Source organism: Cyphomyrmex costatus, unplaced genomic scaffold (genome assembly GCF_001594065.2).
Source record: "Cyphomyrmex costatus isolate MS0001 unplaced genomic scaffold, Ccosl1.0 scaffold5, whole genome shotgun sequence".
Lineage (NCBI taxonomy): Eukaryota > Metazoa > Arthropoda > Insecta > Hymenoptera > Formicidae > Cyphomyrmex > Cyphomyrmex costatus.
This window is the reverse complement of record NW_017279267.1, coordinates 200692-223257: the sequence shown is the minus strand read 5'-3', so window position 1 is coordinate 223257 and position 22566 is coordinate 200692. Positions and strand designations below refer to the sequence as shown.

Genomic DNA, 22566 nt, shown 5'->3' with positions numbered 1-22566 from the left:
CAGTCCGGCCTGGCTTGCATTCACGAAGTAAGAGCGTGCTTGCATTATACGGAGAGGTTATGTTCCGGCCTGGCTTGCATTCACGAAGTAAGAGCGTGCTTGCATTATACGGAGAGGTTAAGACTAATAGCGTTTTCGATTAACCGACTCGACCCGACTCCGGGTCTGGTTGACTTCGATCACAAGTTCGATTTGAGACTCAGATTATTTGCATTGACCTGCACAGTGTCATGGCGGAAGAGTTGTCTTCTATAACCTCAATAATATAGATTATAATATAAAATAGTAATACTACATATATCAGTGAAAACATTTATATTCATTTATAAGTATGAATAAGCCACTAAACCTAATTAAAATTATTTCTATATTTTCTATTAGATGTTATCTATTAATTGATATATTTCTAATATATTTATTTATTTGATATTCGATATTTTCGATATTCTTGAGCCGAGAATATTGATCTTGGAAAAGTAATATTGTCTCGTATCGAAATTTATTAAATCAATATTGTCTTGATATCGTCTTGATTTCGAGACAAGACAAGACAAGAATCTTGATGTCTCGAATATTGCGTGCATCACTACTCCGACGAGAAACGTCTCGCATGCGCAGAACGTTATAATGTAATAAAACGCAATGATGAAATATATGTAGAAGTGTGTTATAAGTTAGATTAGGTTTATATTCCATCAGTTTTATATATTTAAATATATTTACATACCAAAAATATATATTAAAAGTTTTGTATTTTTAGGTACAACTTGTTAGATACAACCTAACCTAACGCAAAAACATTCCAGAATCGTTCCGTTTCACGAATCAGGGTGCAAACCCATGCAGCGGAATAGCAGAACGCGGAACGAGAGCGGAACCAATCACGAGCGTTCACGTTTCTCAACCATTTTTAGGTTAGGAAATCTGTCGTCATTAATAGTGAGTAATAACTAATAAAATCACGAACGATCATGTTTCTCAAGCATTTTTTGATTAGGAAATCTGTCATTAGTAGTGAGTAATAACTAATAATTTATCTCTGTACTCACAACGTTGTTATTCCGCCAGTTTTGTTACGTTGAAACGTGAACCCTTAATACCCATGTAGCGTAATAAGCGCAACGCAGACTTTGCGCAACCAATCATAAATCGTTATTTCATAAAGGTTACAATCACATTAAAACTAATTTCATAAATTTTAACATCTTTAAATATTTTTTCCAATGAGAAATGCATTTAATTCTATATTTAGATACTTGATAATAAAAAATGAATGATAAATACAATATTTAAACGTTATTTACGAACTTGCTGATAATTCCGCTTACGCTCATTGCGCTCTATGGAGATTAAGGGATTTGAAACCGCGTAATGAAAACTGCGGAACGCTCGTGATTGGTTCCGCTCTCGTTCCGCGTTACGCTATTCCGCTGCATGGGTTTGCACCCTTATTTGTAAACAGATCTAACAGAACGATTCTGTGATTGGCGATCCGCTAATCCGCGATACGCGCGATACGCTCCATGGGACTGCACCCTTAGAAGCTTGGGACCCCGAGCACGTCAATTGTGAATTGTGAAATTAGTTCACGCATTCCTCCATTGGTCGATGGGGGCGCGACACATCTTGATATCCAGTCTGAAGTTGCTGCTAGCAGTCCATATTATATAGTCAAAGCCTTAAGGAGCCTACAGACCAGAGCGGCGCAGCGGTAAAGCGGCGAGCGATAGCCAATGAGAGCCATGCTTTTACGCAAAATCATGGCTCTCATTGGCTATCGCTCGCCGCTTCACCGCTGCGCCGCTCTGGTCTGTAGGCCCCTTTAGAGTATCTTTTTAGCTACACTTTTTGCACGGTTTAGCTCTTCTTTTGTAGCTAAGCAGAACAAACCATCAAAGTCAGGTTGAGTAAATCGAATGTGTTATTTGTCTCCACAAATTTCTTTGTCATCCAGTAGTATGTATTGCTAGCATTTGTCGACGTACTCCACTGCTCTCTACAATCCCCACCACGTGCTGTTAGCATGACAGTTTCGTCTGCAATCCGGCAGCGGCAGCCTTTTTGAGGCAGTTCGCGACTGTTACACTGTTCGTCACCGTTCGTCGATTTGTTCACGTGTTAGATAGTGATTGTGTATATCGTCTACATAACTGTTGCGAAATTCCCGGTGTGATTTCTTAGCTTCGCAGTTACGACTTCATATTGATAAACGACAACGATGATGGAAAACGGTGGCACGTTCGTCGTCATTTGATCGCCAAAGAATTCAATGTCGGCATGGCGCGCGTTGTCGCAACCGTGGCAGCAGCGCTCGGGCTATAAACCCGTTCGAGGCTTTCTCTCCCTCTCTCTTCCTCTCCGGCTATTCCTCAGTCCGCCTCAGTCTCCCTCTCGATTGCTTCCCGTTCCTTTCATGGCAAACGGTTATTCGTGATCGCGAGTTCTCTTTGTGCGTGTCGTCGTTCGCAACAACGCGACGCTTGTGTATACGATGGACGAGGATAAACGCTTGCACGCGACACTATCGCGTTAAAGACTTTGCGGCTCATGTGACGGTAATAATTCGCAAGTACAACGGAGATCGTCAAAGAATTGCTCCGTAATTCCTGCGCGTCCACCGACGTGCTGGAAAATTGTGCTGCCTCCTCAACAAGAATTACGCGAGCTCGTATCAAACGCAAACGTAACGCAGGCTTGACGACGGGGGTGGACAAGCAGACAACGTAACGTCATCCGTACGTGCCTTCGGTTTGTTTATCATCTCGGCTGTGTCGGTTCAGGCGCTCGCGCGTGTAAAGTCGTGTTCCGATATGTATATATGTATACTGCCACTACTTCAATGTATGACGTATGACTGTAGTATATGTAAAGCAGCGTCTATAAAGCCCAAGACACAATGCGAGGGAATAGCGATAGCGATAAGTTTCAACCTATCAAAAATGTGTATTCCGGTGTATTCGATTTCTGATAAGTTGAAACTTATCGTTATCGCTATTCCCTCGCATTGTATCTTGGGCTTGACAGTCTATAATGAGCAACTTAAGCTGCCTTAAGACTATTGGTGCTTTCCAGCAAGGTGCTTTCTATCAAGTGACACAAGTTGTCGAGTGTCGCTTTTCGTTATTCACTGAATGCCAAGAAGGATAGAACGATGCTTGTATCGAGTTGTGTCATTAAATGAAAGCATCCTCAGTGTAACATAATGAGATCATTTCATCTTTGTTTAACATTAGTAAACAACAAGGACATAATGGCTGCATTCAGCAGAGAAAATAGCTTTGCAACTGTTGTAAAATTCTTTAATATGATTGATCTTGACCTTACTTCCTCATTAGATCTAAATGTATAAGCCAATTATATTCAAGAATTTTACAACAGTTGCAAAGCTACTTTTTCTGCTGAACACAGCCAATGATTCATTGTGCTACATTATAGGAGCGTTTTATTTTTATGCTCACACACTGTAAGCCTCAGTTCGTCTTTGTTTGTCAAATGTTAAACAAGGACAAATGATACTTATGAGCGTTGTAAGCACAAAACAGAACGTTGAGTGCCTTTTATTTAGACTGTGTTCCATATAACTCTCAACGTTCACAAGCATTGATAAACAAGGATAGAATGATTCCATGAATGTGTGAGCATTAAATGAAATGCTTAGTAGCACAAGTTGACACAAGCATTCTGTCTGTTACTCGCAGAATGCAAAGAAAGAAATGACATTGTGTCGACTTGTGTCACTAATTAGAAGGTAACTATTGTGTCAACTGCCTCTTACTAGAAAGCATCGTAATGCACAAAAAACTTAAGCAGTAAGCAAAAAAGTCACCATTTTGTATTTGCTACGATGTATATTATTATCTTATAACCTTTATTGTGATTGTGTGACTAATTTGCTTACTGCTTACATTTTACTACTTAAGTTTTTTTTGTGCCGCAATCTTTAGGCAGTAAGAAATTGGCCATTCGTTAATTATTCTCATTCTTCTGTGACTAATTTCTTTTTCAAAGCTTAAAGCTTTAGTTTTACGCATTAAAGATCTAACTTTGGCCACTATGGGCCTTTATTTCTTATTAACTGTTTTCATACGTATGGTCCAATAAGATTCTTATTATTTTAAGTTTTCCACCTTAAAATCTCATTGTAGATCGCTGAATTATAAATTTTCAGTATTAGTAGCATGTACCAAAAACCCTAAGTTTCATTCTACTTTTCTTCCTCGAGTAATATGTGATGAAGATAGTTTTATGCATGGTACTGTGTGATCTCTTTATGGCCAATTTCTTCATCTCTAGATAATTTTATGGGATAATTCTCAGATAATGAATAAATAGGATATCTGGAAAATATGAGAGAGAGAGAATAAAGTTATCGGTAACTCATTTAGATTGAAGAAATAAGTTATCAGAAATCTATCTAGTGTTCCGATTCTGTAACTTTAATGACAGTTCATTATTGTTATAGTCCCACACAAAATTTACTGACCGAAAATCTATAGTTTACGTCACATGCACCATAGATTTTCAGTACTAGCTGTAAATTTTGGGACACAGTCTTTGTCGTCGGTGAGTAGTTTTTTTTTGTCATATACATTACATAATATTTGCGCAGTGACAACGATATCGGATTGTCATTATAAAGAGTCAAGAAGAAAATAAAAATCGGTCAATTCTAAGTAAAATCGTATGGCTCTCGTAAAACTTGCAAGAATTTGTGACTGATATTGTATAATAATTCTATTTATATATATATCGTAAGACACATATATACGATATCATTCGCAAACATATCTACGATTTCTCGTAAATCTCACGGCTAGCGAGAAGCTTTGTAAAGGTATTGCATAAAATTATAAGCACTTATATAAGTGTTCTAACAAGTCTTACGAGAACATATCGCGACTTTACGTTTCTGCTTGAATTCTCAGATTAAAAGAATCGAACACAGCTTCTTCAGATATTCTACTCTGAGCGACTCTGACAGTGTGCGAAATTTCATCGAGATCCGTTCGCGACAGAAAGGAACACGGTAGACAGGACATGCTCGCCAGAGTCCCACTCCCGCCAAGAGTCCGGAGAGTCTTCGAGCGTCCCTCCTCGCGCGCGCGCGCGCGCGATCGATATTGCCCTTGAACCAACGTGTCGCGCCTTATTATAAACGCGCGCGTGTGCTAATTAGCGAATCCGAGTATCACACGATACGCACGCGGGCTTGTCCTTCGCGCGTATATTTATATATCGGGCACGCAAAATCGAAGTAGACGCCTCCGGAGAGCCTTGCGGAGGAGGCGCGTCCGTATTTAGGCGTGCGGCCTCGTGACCTGCAATTTTTTTTCGCGCCGAAGCCTGAGGCTTGACAGTGCAAAAACGTCAGCCTCGCGAGTGTATGTGCATGTGCGATACGCTCGTCCGCCCGCTTGGCCCATCAATCATATCGTTTGTTGGTGTCCGTATTTTCGTTTCTTCCAGCGTGAATGTCGGTACGACGTGAAGTGTCGCAATCGGCCGACCGAGCGCGAACGTCTTCGCTTCGCCGTGAGATTAGCTGTTGGCGCTCCCGCTCCCGGAGTTCATCTCGGATGTTTTGGTAGCTGACTTTGTTCCCTTTTCTCTCTCTCTTTCTCCCTATAACGGAAACGTCGGGTAAAAATCCGTCGAGCATCTCGCGCCTTCGAAAGGATTCGGACGCGTTGTAGTTGACCATCACGCGCGCGCACCTACGTCTGGAAAAGACAGCCGCTCCGGATGCTGTTCTCCGGATTCGGGTAGCGTCGGGAAACGATGATGTCACGTACGGAGACATAAGTCGTTTTCCTCGCGACAGGTGCGTCCGGAACCTCGAAATCGCGCGCCTTTCCGTTTCACTCTCATTCCGTAGTATCTCTAAATTTCATCGAATACGAATGAAAATGTAAATCCCCGTGGCGATCGTTGATATTCTATATCGTATTAATTAATTTAAATATAAATTTCTTCTTTCTAAAGTCACTACGTTTATGTATTTAGGATGAAACTTTGATTGGATCAACGTAGCACGACTTCCTCGCGAACTTCATGCACTCGACACATCCATAGGTGCGATCTGCTCACTTACTCTGCTCGAGAAAGAAGGAAGAAGAAACATCAGTGTAGAAGACTAAAAGCGCGCTAATTGGAACGATGGATTCGGAGGAAGAAACGCTTTATGATGACGTTGACTCCGGCAACGAGTCGAGTGGCGACGACGTTGATTTTGCTATGGAAATAGAGTCTGGTAATCCACGGGAACGAGCTACCGATGTCGACGAATATCCCTTTGAAGTACTTTCTACAGAAGAGATTGTGCAGCACATGGTTGACTCCATAAAGGAAGTCAACACTGTTGTCGAAGTAAGCTTCCTAATTTATGGATGATAAGATTTCTTTATTATCTTATCTCTCTTTTCTTTATTGGATGAACTAGTGTATACTGTTTAAAATAAGACTGGTATATGTTCGATATTCGTTGAAAGTGAGAACAAGAATTCTAGTGCAATCTAGTGTAGAAACAGAAAACATATGTATCATAGGTCTATCCTGTTTTTTTTAAGTTTAACAAAAGTGAGAGGGAAAGTTTTAGCAGGCTAATGTAGTCTGGGTATTTTATTTGTGTTTTTGTCGTATGGCAAATATACAGGCCGCAGAGCTTACAAATTTCTCTATCCTATAGCTAATCAATAGGTTTGAAAAATTTGTCATACGATAAAAACGCATAAATGAAATTTCACCCTAGGGCTAATACTACATTTGTTGGAGGACAAAGAAGTTTTAAGTTTATCGATTGGCTATAGAATAGAGACAGCTAACAACTTCTCTTTCTTACAGCCAATCAATAGGCTTAAAATGATTTGTCACATGACAAACGTAATACCAGCCTAGTGCAGTGACAAAGAACAAGTGTGTGTGATCCTTCCTTAAGATAAAAAGGATCTTATACATTGTTTAACAGAACAAGAAGTTTTGTGGTATATACTTTTTACTTATTTTGTTATATTGATTAGATAAAATATGAACAAGACAGCATCAGGTCAGATCCAATCCTACTTTTCTGGGGATACCTTAAAAATTTATCTTATCATAGGAAGGTTAATCGTAAGTTAATCGCAATCTTGTCGACGGCCAATCTGAAGCGTCAATTTTTAGATTAATGCTTTAGAATGTCTATTGCAACAAGCTTGCGATCGACTTGTAGCTAGAATCAGGACAATTGCGTCTTGAAACGAGATAAAAATTACAATATTGTCTAATGAAATCCTAAATATTCTAGTGAATTTATTAATTTTTGTAATTTTCATCCAGTTTCAAGATACACAATCAACCTTTAGGGTGAGATATAATTGAAAAATACAGATAATAAGAAATAACGATTCTAGAAATCGTGTATATCAGAATACATTTTTTTTTTGATAGACTAAAATCTGTTTTATTCGCTGTTCCTATTGTCTGTGTTTTTTAATTGTGTCTTAGGTTTTTTGCTTTTCGAAATAAGTTATAAGTAACATTATATCTACTTACATGTACCTACATGTGTTCACTTATAGATACCAGCTACTACCACACGTATTTTATTAAATCACTTTAAATGGGATAAGGAAAAATTGATGGAACGATTTTACGACGGTGATCAGGAAAAGTTGTTTGCCGAGGCACGTGTTATTAATCCGTTTAGGAAAGGTCCTTTGATAAGCAGAAGTCGGTCCTCTCAAAGCTCGTTAGTAAACGTACGTGCATAGTTTATTTAAATTATATTTTTGTTATCACTCACAAGTAATTATATTTTACCTATGTTTGTAATACAGCCTAAAAGACCGACAAATGGAACGGAGGAATGTGGCATCTGTTTCATGATCTTGCCATCCTCAGTAAGTCTATTTTACCCACTGTTTAAAAAATAGTAGTAAAATAGAATATGTTAAAAAACATATTATAAAAACCATTAGATGATGACCGGTCTGGAATGCGGACATCGTTTTTGTACCGGTTGTTGGGGTGAATACTTGACAACTAAGATCATGGAAGAAGGAGTTGGACAAACAATAGCATGTGCTGCTCACGCGTGTGACATTTTAGTCGACGATGCCAGTGTTATGCGACTTGTCAAAGATTCCAAAGTTAAATTAAAATATCAACATTTAATCACCAATAGCTTTGTTGAAGTAAATATTTGACTAATGTAATTAAATTTATTGGATGTTATTAATGTTTAATACATCTCTCTTCTTTACAGTGCAATAGGTTACTGAGATGGTGCCCTTCTCCTGATTGCAATAATGCCATTAAGGTACAGTATGTAGAAGCAAGACCAGTCACTTGCAAATGTGGACACATCTTCTGTTTCCACTGTGGCGAAAACTGGCACGATCCTGTAAAGTGTCATTTACTTCGTAAGTGGATTAAAAAATGCGATGATGATTCTGAAACATCAAACTGGATCGCTGCTAATACAAAGGAGTGTCCCAAGTGTAATGTTACTATTGAAAAAGATGGCGGATGTAACCATATGGTTTGCAAGAATCAAAATTGTAAAACTGAATTTTGTTGGGTATGTCTTGGACCTTGGGAACCACATGGTTCTAGCTGGTATAATTGCAACCGTTACGATGAAGAGGAAGCTAAAGTAGCCAGAGATGCACAAGAAAAATCCAGATCAGCTTTACAGAGATATTTATTTTATTGCAATAGATATATGAATCATATGCAATCATTAAAGTTTGAAAGTAAATTGTATGCTAGTGTAAAAGAGAAGATGGAAGAAATGCAGCAACATAACATGTCGTGGATTGAGGTACAATAATAACAATAAATTTTTTTAAGTTGAATTACATTTATGTATATCACTATTATTTATATATATTTTAGGGATGTACCGAATATTCGAGAAATATCCGATATCTGGTAATTTTACCGGTGCATTCCTAATATATTTTGTATATACAACATTGAAAATAAATTCCTTCATGTGAATATATCACTTAAATATGAGAAACGCCATGACGATCAAAGTTAGATATCAAACTAATATACATATTTCTTTAAACAAATTTATCTTAGAAATATGAATATATATAATAATTAAAATGAACAATTCTAGATTATTCATAAGTTAACTTTCGCTCGTATAATAATAAAACAAATTCTTACATTAGCATATCAGGTCAAATATTTATTTAAACGAGCTAATTAGTACTAAAATAATTTTAAATCTTTACATTATAATTCTACGCAGAATCTCATTATATTGGGAAAAACAATAGTAAAGATTTAAAATTATTTTAGTACTAATTATTAGCTCGTTTAAATAAATATTTGACCTGGTATGCTAATGTAAGAATGAATATATATATTCAATTTTCATTCTGAAATTTTTTTTGTTTTTTATAAAGTTTCGATAATATGTGCTTCAAAAGAAAAAAAAAACTGATTTTTTCGAAGGAGTGTTTCACCCTCAAAATTCCGAACGAAAAATAGTTTTGTAGATAAACTACTCCACTTGCACAAGTTTTTGAGTTGTCTAAAACCCCCCTTTCTTGTTAGATAATACATTTTTACAAATAAAGATTTAGTATATTAGTATTTTGTAATATATAATATAGTTGTAATATATAATATAGGATGCTTTCTATTTAGTAACAAGTCGACAAATGTTCTATCCATGATACAGTTCTATTTTTTTTAGCATTCCATGATTAATAAAGATAGAACAATACTTGTGTTGACTTGTGTATCACCAAATGGAAAGCTCTATATTCTATTCAAAATATTGTGTTCTTAAGCTGATTATATATAACAAGAATTTTATTAACTTATAGTTATAAACGAAAAGCCATTAACAAAAATCGTTAATAAAATTATATATACATCATTATTTATTAATATTATTATTTATTAATATTATTTTAGATATCAAATTATTTTCTTTTCAGGTACAATTTTTAAAAAAGGCAGTTGATATTTTGTGTTCCTGTAGACAGACTCTCATGTACACTTATGTTTTCGCTTATTATGTGAAAAAGAACAATCAATCTGTGATTTTTGAAGATAACCAAAAAGATCTGGAGAGTGCTACAGAATGCCTCTCTGAATATCTTGAAAGAGATATCACGAGTGAAAATCTGGCAGATATTAAACAAAAGGTTCAGGATAAATATAGGTAAGGATTATGCATTATTTAAAAAAAAAAAAAGATATTTTGTTTATGTTTTTGTCAAAATAATATTACATTTTTGTGTATGTGTGTGCTTTTAAAGATACTGCGATAGCCGAAGAAAAGTGCTTTTAGAACATGTCCATGAAGGGTATGAGAAAGAATGGTGGGATTATAAGGAATAGAGGAATCTTGTTAGTTTCATTTTTTGGGGTGATACAAGTCCTCTTCCTTCCCACCTCTGCCCCAACTGTGATAAACCAAGAAAGAGTTAACAAGAGACAAAAATGGAGCTTGTCACAAAGTGATGAACGTGTTATATGCACTTTATATATAATATGCTCTGTGGCACAACACCTATAATGTCGTTTATAATTAATATTGAATTCAAATTATTAAAATTCAATCCGATCACAAACAAGTTGATTGGACAATATTGATTTGTGCTTGCTGTGTATAATACATCATTGTAGATTCTTGATTCTTGATAAAAATGTCCCATTGTTTTAGGAAATCTTAAGAAAAGTTATATTCATTAAGACGAACAAAGTGTGTCATTATTCGCAACATACTTAAAATGTTGTGATATGAACGTGACTTCACTAAAAATTTGCTATTTTATTTTGCATATTTTACTGATGTTAGGCGAATTGAAACCTTGTGAACCCCCTGAAAACTTATTTTCTTCCCCCCTTAATATTTTAAGAATAACTATTTAAAATAAGTTAGATACAATTCAAATAAATTATCTCAATTGTTTTACTCTATTTTGGACCACTATACGTCCAGGCTACAACTGCCAATGTTTAAAAAAAAACTAAATTATCTATGTGCATATCATCAGTGTTATGTATTCATGTTTGATAGCTTTTTCTTATTCTTGCTTGTATACTGTTTTCAAGAAAGATGCTTAAATACAAAATATTTTCCAATCTTGTAAAAATGTTATTCTACCAATTTTTTAAATATATTTTATTCTTTTACAAATAAATTATTATTTATAATATCAATTAATTACATTCATATTGACATTGTGCAGATTAAAGGGGGCCAAGTTTGTGATATCTTTCACATGTACCATATTCCATCTCTGCATATAAAAGTATAACACTATAATTATTGACTTGCAAGAAAACACTATTTTTTTTTCTTTTTGTAAATTAATACTTTATTATACATGTTGTAAATTGAATTTTTTATTTTGCATTGTGTCTCGATTTTAAATTTATATATATACATGTGTGATATAATATAAATATATAGTTAAGATCTACATAAAGAAATTTTATTTAGTTCTAAAATTAGGAATATCTTTATTATCGTGTTTTCTATTGTTATTTTATTATCTCTGTGTTCCTCCTTTTATTTAAACAAATAAAATTATCCTTTTATTTAATCTGATTGCTATCTACATGCATAACGCTGACGATGTGTTTAGCTAACTAATTGAAGGTTGACTACAATAAAATAATTACTTATAATTGTCAATATAAGTGACAGACGAAATGAGTTTTCCGTTTGTACAGTTAATATAGTATATATATCCACACACAAACGCATAATACTTAAACATAGTAATATCAATAATAGCAAAATAGATATCTAATTTTGAAGATTTATTAAACCGAAATTGTTGATTCTTACTATTATGCACATTAGGATCTGAAATAAAAGTTAAAATGCAGTTGTTTTCTGTACAGTCGCAAAATTTGACTAGATATAAGGAAATTGTTAGATATAATCGCCCGAATTTCCCCTCTAGTTTGTGATTTTATAATCTGTATCTCATTCACTCAATTCAGTAAACTACAACGTATTAAAGAACTTGATCCTGTGTATAAAAAATAAAATTCGTAAATGTTCAAAATTTCTTGTACATATGACCCGAACTTCTAGGCCAAGTCTTCATATTCATGAAAAAAAATATGTGGCATATATGAAGTTAAAACGTTTAGCTGTCAAATTAATCAGACATATCCGAAAAAGCACCGTAAGTAGTTAATTGAATTTTATTTGGAATAGATTGCAAACTTGTGTCAAGAATTTCATTATCCATTCATATTTAGTATTTATGAGTATTTTAATGGCAAAACTTATACAATAATGAAATAAACTATTTTACTAGTAAAGTGTAATATGTATATAGAAAGAACCGTGACTTTACTTTTGTAGTTATGAACCAATACGTACATTATCATGCATTGTCATGTTTTTAAGATCCTTAGGAATAGATTTCTGATCATTGTTCGGTGTTGCCTTTTGTTAACATATATAATTATAAATATATAATATATATTGTAAATAATGCAATATATATACATACATCCATCCACATATATACATACATACACTGTAAATTTAAGTAATGATTTAGATCTCAGTAGTGTCCTGAGTATGAAAATACCTATGTACGAGATTTCAACGCTGAAAATAATGGTTAATATATTTCCTTGGCAGAAATGTATCCTCCAATTTGGTTATAAAAAATAAAAAGAGGCAAGTTATTATCCCAATATCCTACTATACAATATACTCATCGTGAAAAAAAAATTTATAGCTTAGATTGTTTTCGCATTTTGTTTGCATGTGTAAATTTCAGTAAGTTGGAGTTCTGATATACAACATAGTCTTTTTTAAATAAGTATTATATGTCGTTTTAAACACAATTGTCCACATGCAAATGTTGAATTGTTACTTATATTCGATTATTCTATTAATTTGTATCATCGCAAGACATTTTACAGAAAATAATTACATTTCTTATTTCCAAGCTATATTTGTGTATAACTGTCAGTGCCTTTTATTATTCCTCATTAATAAATATTTTAAATTTTTTCGTATTAAATGCAAGAGATCCGGGTTCGACTTCCGGCCGAGATAATATTTTTCACAATAAATAAATTTATTTAATAGATACACCTATTGAGAGCATCAAAATTTAATTGTGAAATTATTTCAATAGTTTGGCTGTGTTTTCAAGTCCAAACAAATTCAGCGCGCAATTTTAAATGACTACAATTATTGTTAACAAGTACATATAGATCCGTACTCAGAACGCGTTTTTATTGATGAAATTTTATAGTATGCATAACGTAAACTATAGCATGTTAGAGCGCTAACATCGCTGTAAGCGCATTCTGAATATACGGGCCATATAGTATACACATAATTTATACATTGAATTATTTAAAGCATTAAGATCTAACTTCAATCGTTATGGCCAGTATATCCCATTTCTCATTTGTTGTGAGTTTCCAATAAGATACTTATTACTTAAATTTTAGATTACATAGATATTTTAGGAGGATTGTGTTCATTTTAGGAATGATGGTGTTATTTTACATAGTCAGCATTTTTGATTATTTGTAAACATATACATCAAACGTCACTTATAATATTTCGTAATGATTAATTAAGATCGATCCCTTTTGTCACAATACACAACAGTATATTAAAACTTAGCACTTATAATTTATGATACATTAAAAAGGCTTTAACGATGTGGACTCGATGTCTTCCAAGAAAACAAAAATACTTACACCATGTAAATAAGTCTTTGTATTATTTTATGAGGGATTTTTATTTGTAGTAGTATAAATCGCTTCATAAAACTATATTTAAATTTTTATAACAGTAACTTGCTCTGTACCCTGTAAACTTCCATTGATAATACGATACTTGATAATGTATGAGAAATTAATTTTATAGCAAACACGAATAATGCACATTTGTATGTGTTTTAATACTAATGGGATCGGAAGATAAAAAAAATGACATTTTAATTTTTTTTGTGGAATTGCGAGAATTATTGATCGACAATTATAGTAGGTATTTTTTAATCTTTCTCTTGTTTCACAATAATAATGATTACAGGAGAACGATCGTTATTTTATAAAAGTATTTATTCTGAATATGCATATAAAATTTTTGCAAGTGTAATAGAATATATGAACATATAAAAAAGTAGCCATTATTTGAATATACATGATGGTATAGTTCGTAGCCATCGTTTTTTTTTTTCGGTATTACATATATCCCTTAAAGTTTAAAAGTGTGTGATTGCGATCGGTTCTCTGACCAAAAATACTCAAAAAAAATTTATTATTTAATATATTCTCTACCTAAAATAAATTATAAATAAATAGATTGCGTCTACCTAAATTCAATATAATTTCGAGATTCCTCTGTTGCGTAAATTTCTAAAAATTTCTTCAAAATTTTGAGTATTATTATTAGGAATTATTTTAATATAAAATGTCTATTGTAGAATTAAATAAGATATTCCACTAATTTCACTAGTCTGTTATAAGGTATTGTAATAGGAAACTAGCGTCATTGTCTGTCGCTCATGCTATGTAGGTTCGGAGTTATATAAAAAGTAGGATGATTCTAAGCCCGAGTGACATTGATATGAAAATTATGTTTGTCAACGCGTTGATGTATCTCTTGTTAATTTTGCATATTCCTCGTATAGACGTAGCAAACGCTGCGTTCGAATCAAATTGTTCCGATGTGAAATGTAACATTGTGCGTTCGTTATAAAAATCTGTTTACATTTCATTTGCAAGTGTTCTCATAGAACATAAGTACGCGAAAGCTTCTTGACAACAAAACATACTCAGATCACACGATCCCGTAAGGTTCCATCAGGAAGTCACTGACAAGATCGTGGCGATCAAACCAAGAGTAGCTCCTGTCATTAGTAGACTCCGCCAAACTGCTCCACTAACTTCTTCGGCTACAGGATACTCTACGCATAATTGTTCCTACAAAACGACAACGCCAGGTTCGTGTGACGAAATATTTGAATATTTATCACAATAATTAATAATTGCGCTCACTTACCCATCCACCATAGCCTTTGATAAAGTGTGTTATATTTTCACCAACATATCTAGAGACGTATAAAGGCAATTTCTTTTTAAGACTGTGCATTCTTCTGTCCCTGGCCCATAAAGCCAATCTGCCCATAAAAGCATACAAGCAGACAATCCTGGCCCATGTGATAACGCCGTGTAAGAACAGCTCGTTGGCGACCCCCATGAATGTTTCATAAGCGGTATCAGGGACGACGTTTAAACGATTTACCATACTCGTAAATAGAATGCTGTGTTTGTTGAGCATTTGATATACATTGTGTCTCATGCTGCGGGAGACTGGATCCTGGGATATAAGATAGATGTCTTCCTTCAACAAGTATCGCATCACATCATTGGCCAGGATTTCCGCAGTCGATTCTATGGAGTCATCGTGGATATTGTAACGTGGAGGTGGACTCAGTTGTGGAAACAGATACTGGAGTCGAATCTAAAAGGACGAGTACAGCCTCGTAAATCACTAGTCTATTTTTATAATTGTCGCAAAACCTACGGAATACAAACCGACTGTAATATTACATCAGTATTATACATATAACACTTCTACCACCTAAACCAATACACAACATCTTACAAATATCCTGGGAATGTAACATCTTTTAAATGTTTTGCTGCATGGGAAGATAAATGTGATATAACACATGTTAGACATAACAGTTACATTATTCAATAGAAAATTATAACATTGATGTAACATATATATATAATATTACTGTCAGTTTGTACTGTCAGTTTCAATGGCAAGTTATGTTGTAAACCGCGAAATTAAAAATCCGATAAGTTTTTTTTTCTACATTCGCGACTGCGAGCTAAATAATCGTGGACATTGACAATTGGACCGGCACTAGTCGTCGATTTACGATACCTGGCACATCTCGAAGAAAGACATAGCGCGGTTAGCAGCGCCGACCGCATATCGGCAGACACCGTCCTCGTTGTTAGCAGCGGCGGTGGCGGTGGCGGCGGCGGCGGCTCGTTCGTTCGACGAATTCCTGTTACCGGGGGGATCGCATTCCAGAATGCCGCCCACTCTGGAATGCAGTTCCCCTCGCGCTGACGTACCCTGCCCCTCCTCCCCACCCTCCGCGCCGAGGATCTCATTGTTCGTCGTCGTCCCGTCGTCGCCGGCCATCCTCTTCTCGCGAACCGAACCGGAGCGAGGAATCGTACCCACCGAGCGCCACTCCTCGCCTCCGTCGAGGTCGCTTCCGTTTCCCAACGACGTCTTCTCGGATTTCCTCGGTGATGCGCCGCTCTCACATCTCATGTTGATCCGCGAGATCGTCTGGTGCGTGTGAATCGATCGCGCGGCCCCGATGCAGCCGGATGAACGAGCAGCGCACGGCGCTCCGAAAACTTTAAGGACCACGACCGACACCGATCCAACCCGGCCAACCAACCGACGGACCGACCAACCGAACCGCAGCCTGCCAGCCAGCGACGAAACGCTCCGCTCTCTACTTTCCCGCGGCCATTTCCGAAGCCGATGCCGAGAAGCCGAAACCGCGCCGCGCCGCGCCGTGCCGTGCCGTTTCTCCTCCGCTCTTGCTCCGCGTCTCGCACCTAACTTCTACGGTCTACCGTACCGCTCCCTCGGCCTGCCTGCTTGCCCTGCCTGGAGTGCCTGGCGATGCCGCCAACCAGCCCCGACCCACGAATGTTTCACATCACTACCACTACCGCTTATCTCGAGACTGTACCCCACCGCACCGCGTAATGCCGACGAGGACTGTATGACGTAGCTCAGCGCTTCTCAACGTCGGCGATCCAGCCAGGGTATCGTGCTCCGTTTGACGGTGCTTGACCTCCGATGTCTCTGACCCATACAGTACACTCTAACCGAGGAATGTCTTTAAGACGTAGGATGTTCTAGGAAAGTTCTTACTGTGCTCTTAGGATGTAGGAAATGCTTCGGTCGCGTAGGCTGTCCTGGGAAGGTCCTTAGGATGTAAAATGTTCCGAGAATGTCCTTAGGACTAGAATGTCCTCTGGATGTCTTTAAGGTATTCCTTGGAGATCTTTACGATAAGGAAAGTTGAAAATGTGCAGTAGCAGACAATGGTATTGAGAATAACTAATTAAAAGATATTACATTCCACGGTTACGTATAGGATTGCCGATCGCGAACAATTCTTCTTCCTCTTTATATTATGACTACCTACCGATTCTCGATACAGGTTTCATACTGTCCATATGAAATCAATAAAAAAGCGTATAAATCAAATAAACGTTTTAAGCAAGTACAAATATCTATTAGAGCGTGTGAAAGGCAATTAATTTTCTCAAAAAGTTTAAAAAAAATTATTGTCCGCACTTGATACCTCTTCTGATGCACTTCTCTAAAAATTAGCCCCGTTCTGTATTTGGAGATATGACTGCGGTAACATCTTTCCCCTTCAGCTTCTCACAAATAGATGGAATGAAACGTCATTAAATAAATACAGAACTTTGTTAATAATTATTACAAAAACAGAACAGAAAAATACCGAAAAAGCGGTTATACGTTTCATTAGAAACTTTAAAAAAATTTTAACGTCACGCTCGATGAGTCTTTTACAACTAAAGCAGACTTCTCTTTACAATGGCACTTCGTTATATATCCTTACATCGGATTCGATTCGGCAAATATTAACAGCTACGTTACAGTCGAATGTAGTCAGAAAATATTTCAGATGAACACACAAAAGCCACATTACAGTTTCGAAAGGTACCTCCGGACATTTCGGGTCCGCGCTCGGCGAGTTCTTCGATGCGACTCGATGCAAAAGTCGCAGGCGCAGCGCGGACGATTGAGAGCCCATGGCATGGAGCGCGGAGCAGCGCCGGGCGATCGCCGACGCGACGCGACGGCACTCTCATACAAACGTTAGCGCGCGCTACACCTTCGCACACCACCGTAACGACTCTCTATGGATCATTCACGTTTCCGCCCCACCACCGTGCCGCCCCGACACGTGCACCGTGTGTATACACGCGCGGTGCCGCGCGCCCATGTGTCGGTGCACCGCGCCGTCCCGGTCCCTCCTCCGCGGGGCGCTCTCGCGGATAACTTCAACCCTTTCTAGCGCGCTCTCTCACGCACGTGCGAGAGCGGCTTTACCTGGGCGCTTTACCTCTGTTCGTAGCAGCCGAGGAATGGAATTTCCGATGCATCGTCGACGCGCGATTATTACTTCGGTTTCGAGATCCGACGAGGGTTTTAAAAAAGCTCGAATGAACAGCGAGATTCTTTGCAGATTCTTTGTTACGCTCGAAATGTCGGAGGAGCGTGTATAGGCCGATCTATAGGGATCACGTTCATGAACTGTACAGGCTTGGAGAGCGCGTATAGCGACAGTTCTCGCTTCGCTTCGAGTCACCGCTTGCGCAACCGTTGAGAAATTTGTATTCATTCAGCTTTTCCGCGCGCCCCTCTCTCCCTCCCGAATTCCTTAGAGGATTGCACGCGCGCGCGCACGCATACCTACTCGCGAGAGATGCATTATTTGCCGTAACGACGCGGAGAAACGGTGAAAGTCTCGGCCGCAGTTACCGTAGACCCTGCAAGTAACCGTAGACGAAATCGTTCACAATGAAGCTGGCTGAGAATTCTTTACTCGAGTTGAATCGTAAGTTAAATAAAGGTATTCAGCGTCGATAACGAATACGCGATTTTTCTATTCGAATTGATACTGTACGTATTATCTACAGTTCATTTTCATTTATTCTGCATACATGAGCATCATGAGCCTTCTTGAAGCCTGTATTACGCTGAAGATTGAAGATTGCAAATTGAATATTAGAACGACTCAGATAATGTTAATTGTTTAATACGTTTTGTTCTAATTGAATGTGAATTCTAATCTCCAATGTATGAGCTGGTATTTATAGTCGATTCTTATAGTTCATTGATTCTTAGGTAACAGAAATGTCTTAAGATGCTAACGCGATTATGTGCTTGGTTTATGACATCTAAGACTACATTTAAGATGACCTTAGAATAGAATCGGTTGTAAATATCTTGGATTGATATTATATAACATCTTAAAATTTTACTTAAGACTGTATTTAAGACAGTCTTAAATATAAGAACTATTTATGAATACGAATCATAATCTGATACATTAGACTTACTCATGGCAGAATTATAAAGACATTACTTATGGTCTTGAAATAAAAACAGGCAATTATAGTACTAATTATAATGAAATTTATAATTGAGATTTATTTTGAGAATTAAAAGCATTGTTCAGTGCTTTTCAGTGTTAAATTTTTGTAAGAGCTAGATAACTCATAGAAAATACTCGACAGATTGCGGTACAATCGGACGATGTGGGCCATATTAGGTAAATGCGATCGCGAGCGCGGACCAGCGGTGTATTTCCACGAAAGGATTATACTGAAACTGGTCCGCGTTGTCAGCCGGTCGTCCGCGCCGGTCAGTGACGTAACCAGGTGAGCGTGCACCCGTGTCGGGGTTATCAATGAATCGGCAAAGATATGCACGAGACCCAGGCATTCCGTTCTCGCACGGCGAGCTGCTCTCGGCCAGTAAGTGTACCTTTCTCGCTGTACCTTTTTCCACACAGTTACATGAAATGCGAAAGTTCCTGAAGAAAACCGAGCTTCGGATCGCGGAGGCAGGATTCCATCGTCGATTTGAAGGGGCCTGCGTATGGTTCTCACACGTATGTACGCGCGTGTGTATGTCATATGGCAGCTCCTCTCTCGCGAAGTTTCCCCCCTAATTACGTCCCTGTCCGCCTCACCGCGTGCCGTGCCGCGCGGAGACCGTGCCTCTACCACTCCTTTCTGCGGTGCAACCTTCAAAGGCCACTGAATGCGTCCATGAATGAAGTAGGAAAGTTGCTGGAGTACAGATCGGCCGGATGTGTGCATACTTAGGTGGATAAAGAAAACGAGAGCCGTCGTCGCCGCCGCGTCGCGGCACTCTACGTCAGAGTGCCACGCCGCTGTCGATCAAAACCTGTTTCAGATCACTGCCGGTGATACGGGCTAATGTACCGTGTCCACGATCCTTTTCCGCCCCTTTACAGATATGGCTTAACTTTAGAACAGCTAAATGTTACTCTTGTTGTTCTATTTGAATTTATACGGTAACAAGCTCGAGTCCAGAACTCGAGACAGGGAGAGAGAAATGATTACATTATTGTGAGAATAAATCGCAACGCGATTTAGCCGCATCTACAAATTTTACGTAAACATTCGATTCAAAAGAATTCAGATCATTCATCAGAGAATCCTCTGGATGCACTTTACCGGTGCGCGATCGAGAATATGTTTCGATCGCGAAGCGCCTTTCACATCGCCAAGTAAGATAGCGGCGGCGCACCGAAGACGTTGAAATATCGCCACCGGACGCGAATAAATTGACGAAATGAGTCATAAGTGTAAATGAGATTTAATAGAACCAAATTATTTCCGTATGTCGCTTCTTCGAGCCTGGTGAACCAGGGCGGTGAGAGGGATAGATAAATAGATAGATGAAGGCGTTTACTACACATTCAACTCTCTAAGAACATGGAAATAAAAAACAAAGCGAAACAATCAAAGTATATACAAAAATAATACAAAAAGAAAATAATGTCGGATGATTCTTAATTAGGACTGTTACTTTTGATAATTTCGAAGATACGAAGCTTTGAAAGAATTTTAGTTGTTTAATAAATTAATTCCGAACTATTGAAATTTACTTTTGATAATTTTAAAGCTTCGAAACTTTGAAAAATATATTTGCACGATTAAGAAAAAATGAGAATATATTCATAATGCACTTTTGTATCGTCAAAAATTTAAAGTATGTACATGTTGAAATAAAAACATTACGTAAATTACAAGGGATATAAGTACCATCAAATATAAAAGAAAAAGTACCTAGAAGAAGCATCCTCAAGACTTCTCTATTGTGAAGAGAAAAAATTTACGGTCACCCATCTAATCCAGATTCCTAATATCAGTGTTTTACCTACTTACATGATCGTACCAAAACTGATATTTCATGATAATATATAAGGAGCAGACTTTCAAAATGCGTTTTGCCCAAATTTATAATTTTCAGAAAACGCGAAAGAAAGTCACAAGGAAATCGCACATGCCTTACAGAAAATAACAATTAGTAAGATATAAAATGTTATGTAAGATTGCTAAACTATTATATTTTTAATAATGTTAAATAAATGCATCTCGAAGATCTAGACTTTTTTCGGTACATAAATTGATAGTGAAAAGAATGCTTTCAGAACATCATAGAGTAGCTTAAAATATGAGTCTTTCGACTAAATACGCTATCTCTAACTCAAAAAATGAAATTTTTGACAAAATATATTTTGGAAGTCTGCTCCTGATATGCATAGCTCTGTTGCTGTCAATTGTCGTTCGTTTAAGAATAGTCAAAATACTGGCAGTACATTCGTAATGTCGAAGCGTATATAAAATATACGTACAACAAGCTATCTTGTATTTTGTATCTCAAAAGAAGAGTACCCGCAAGTTCATCTTTAATTAAATCGTTATACATTCATTATTACCTCGTGTGTTTCGCGTACCTCGTTTTAATATACTAATGAGAAAAATACCTACGATATAGAAAAAAATACTTCCGAAAATGTTACCATATTAATTCGTTACTATATTAACTATATTAAATAGTTGTATAATTTTGATTCTTTTAATTTTTGAAGAATAAAGCTTTGATGTTTCGAAACCGCGACCTTCGAAGAAGTTAATATACTGAAGCTTTGAATCTTCCAAGCTTCGAAACTTGAATGCCGAAGCCTTCGAAACAAATCACCAGCTCTACTTCTAATAGAGAGGAGAATTACCGATCACACGCCGGCCGCGCCGCGTTACTATAGTAAATTATATTATTATATGGTAGTCGCTAGTAAATTGACATCGTGCGTGCACGATTTTCGTTGCGCGGAACCGTGGGAATAACGATGGCGCGAGTGAACTGCGCGCAATATCTCAGGGGAACTCGCGTGGCGACCGCCCGCCTCCCGGTAAGCGTTTTCTTACGGTCATTCATGATACTACAATCCGGCAATAGGATGATTGCTTGACGGTCGGTGACTAAGTGGATATAAAGCCTTCTACAGCAATCTAACACGAGCCAGGACGCAGGAGCGCAGAGGTCGGGCCCGTCTTCCTCTTCTTTTTTTTTTTTCTCTATCGTATAAAATTACGAATTGTCTCTCTTCGTGTCGATCGCTACATTAATCCTCCATCGATCGTATCCCGAAGTATCCAACGAGCGGCGAATATATCAATTGCCTCGATTTAACCGATTCTTAGATCAGCCGAACATTTCGCGAAATATATTTATATTTTCCTGATGACGAATCTCGTTTCTTCGAGAAAACGCTTGGCTCCTAATCGCATCCGCGGGCTCTGCGAACGAAGACCGACAAATTTTCAGTTACAGCCGAGGTGCGAGATAGTAAGTAGGATTTGGTCCGCCCGATTCCGACGTCCCTGGGATGACGGTAGTACTAACCCTGCTGAAAGATTGGCAGACATACATACCGCGAA

General features: G+C 37.3%; 2 protein-coding genes across 4 annotated transcripts; one reads left to right on the top strand and one right to left on the bottom strand.

The window, feature by feature from the left end:
• Positions 1 to 2512: 2512 nt before the first annotated feature.
• ari-1 (E3 ubiquitin-protein ligase ariadne-1) lies at positions 2513 to 10511 on the top strand. Of its 3 annotated transcripts, none has more exons than XM_018545501.1 (8): positions 2513 to 2735; positions 6004 to 6366; positions 7557 to 7736; positions 7815 to 7877; positions 7956 to 8171; positions 8243 to 8800; positions 9939 to 10165; positions 10263 to 10511. In XM_018545501.1, exons 2-8 carry the CDS (start codon positions 6157 to 6159, stop codon positions 10342 to 10344), a joined length of 1536 nt encoding a protein of 511 aa, XP_018401003.1. In that variant the 5' UTR covers positions 2513 to 2735; positions 6004 to 6156; the 3' UTR covers positions 10345 to 10511. The 3 variants fall into 3 exon arrangements, with proteins under 3 accessions (XP_018401003.1, XP_018401004.1, XP_018401002.1); XM_018545502.1 differs by lacking the exon at positions 2513 to 2735 and adding an exon at positions 5554 to 5584; XM_018545500.1 differs by lacking the exon at positions 2513 to 2735 and adding an exon at positions 5654 to 5821.
• Positions 10512 to 14412: 3901 nt separating this feature from the next.
• Positions 14413 to 16676, bottom strand: LOC108778389 (uncharacterized). Its single transcript, XM_018545561.1, has 3 exons — positions 15902 to 16676; positions 15005 to 15466; positions 14413 to 14925 (listed from the first exon to the last, which is right to left on the bottom strand). The coding sequence occupies exons 1-3, from the start codon at positions 16301 to 16303 to the stop codon at positions 14806 to 14808; spliced, it is 984 nt and encodes a 327-aa protein (XP_018401063.1). The 5' UTR covers positions 16304 to 16676; the 3' UTR covers positions 14413 to 14805.
• Between the last annotated feature and the right edge of the window lie 5890 nt (positions 16677 to 22566).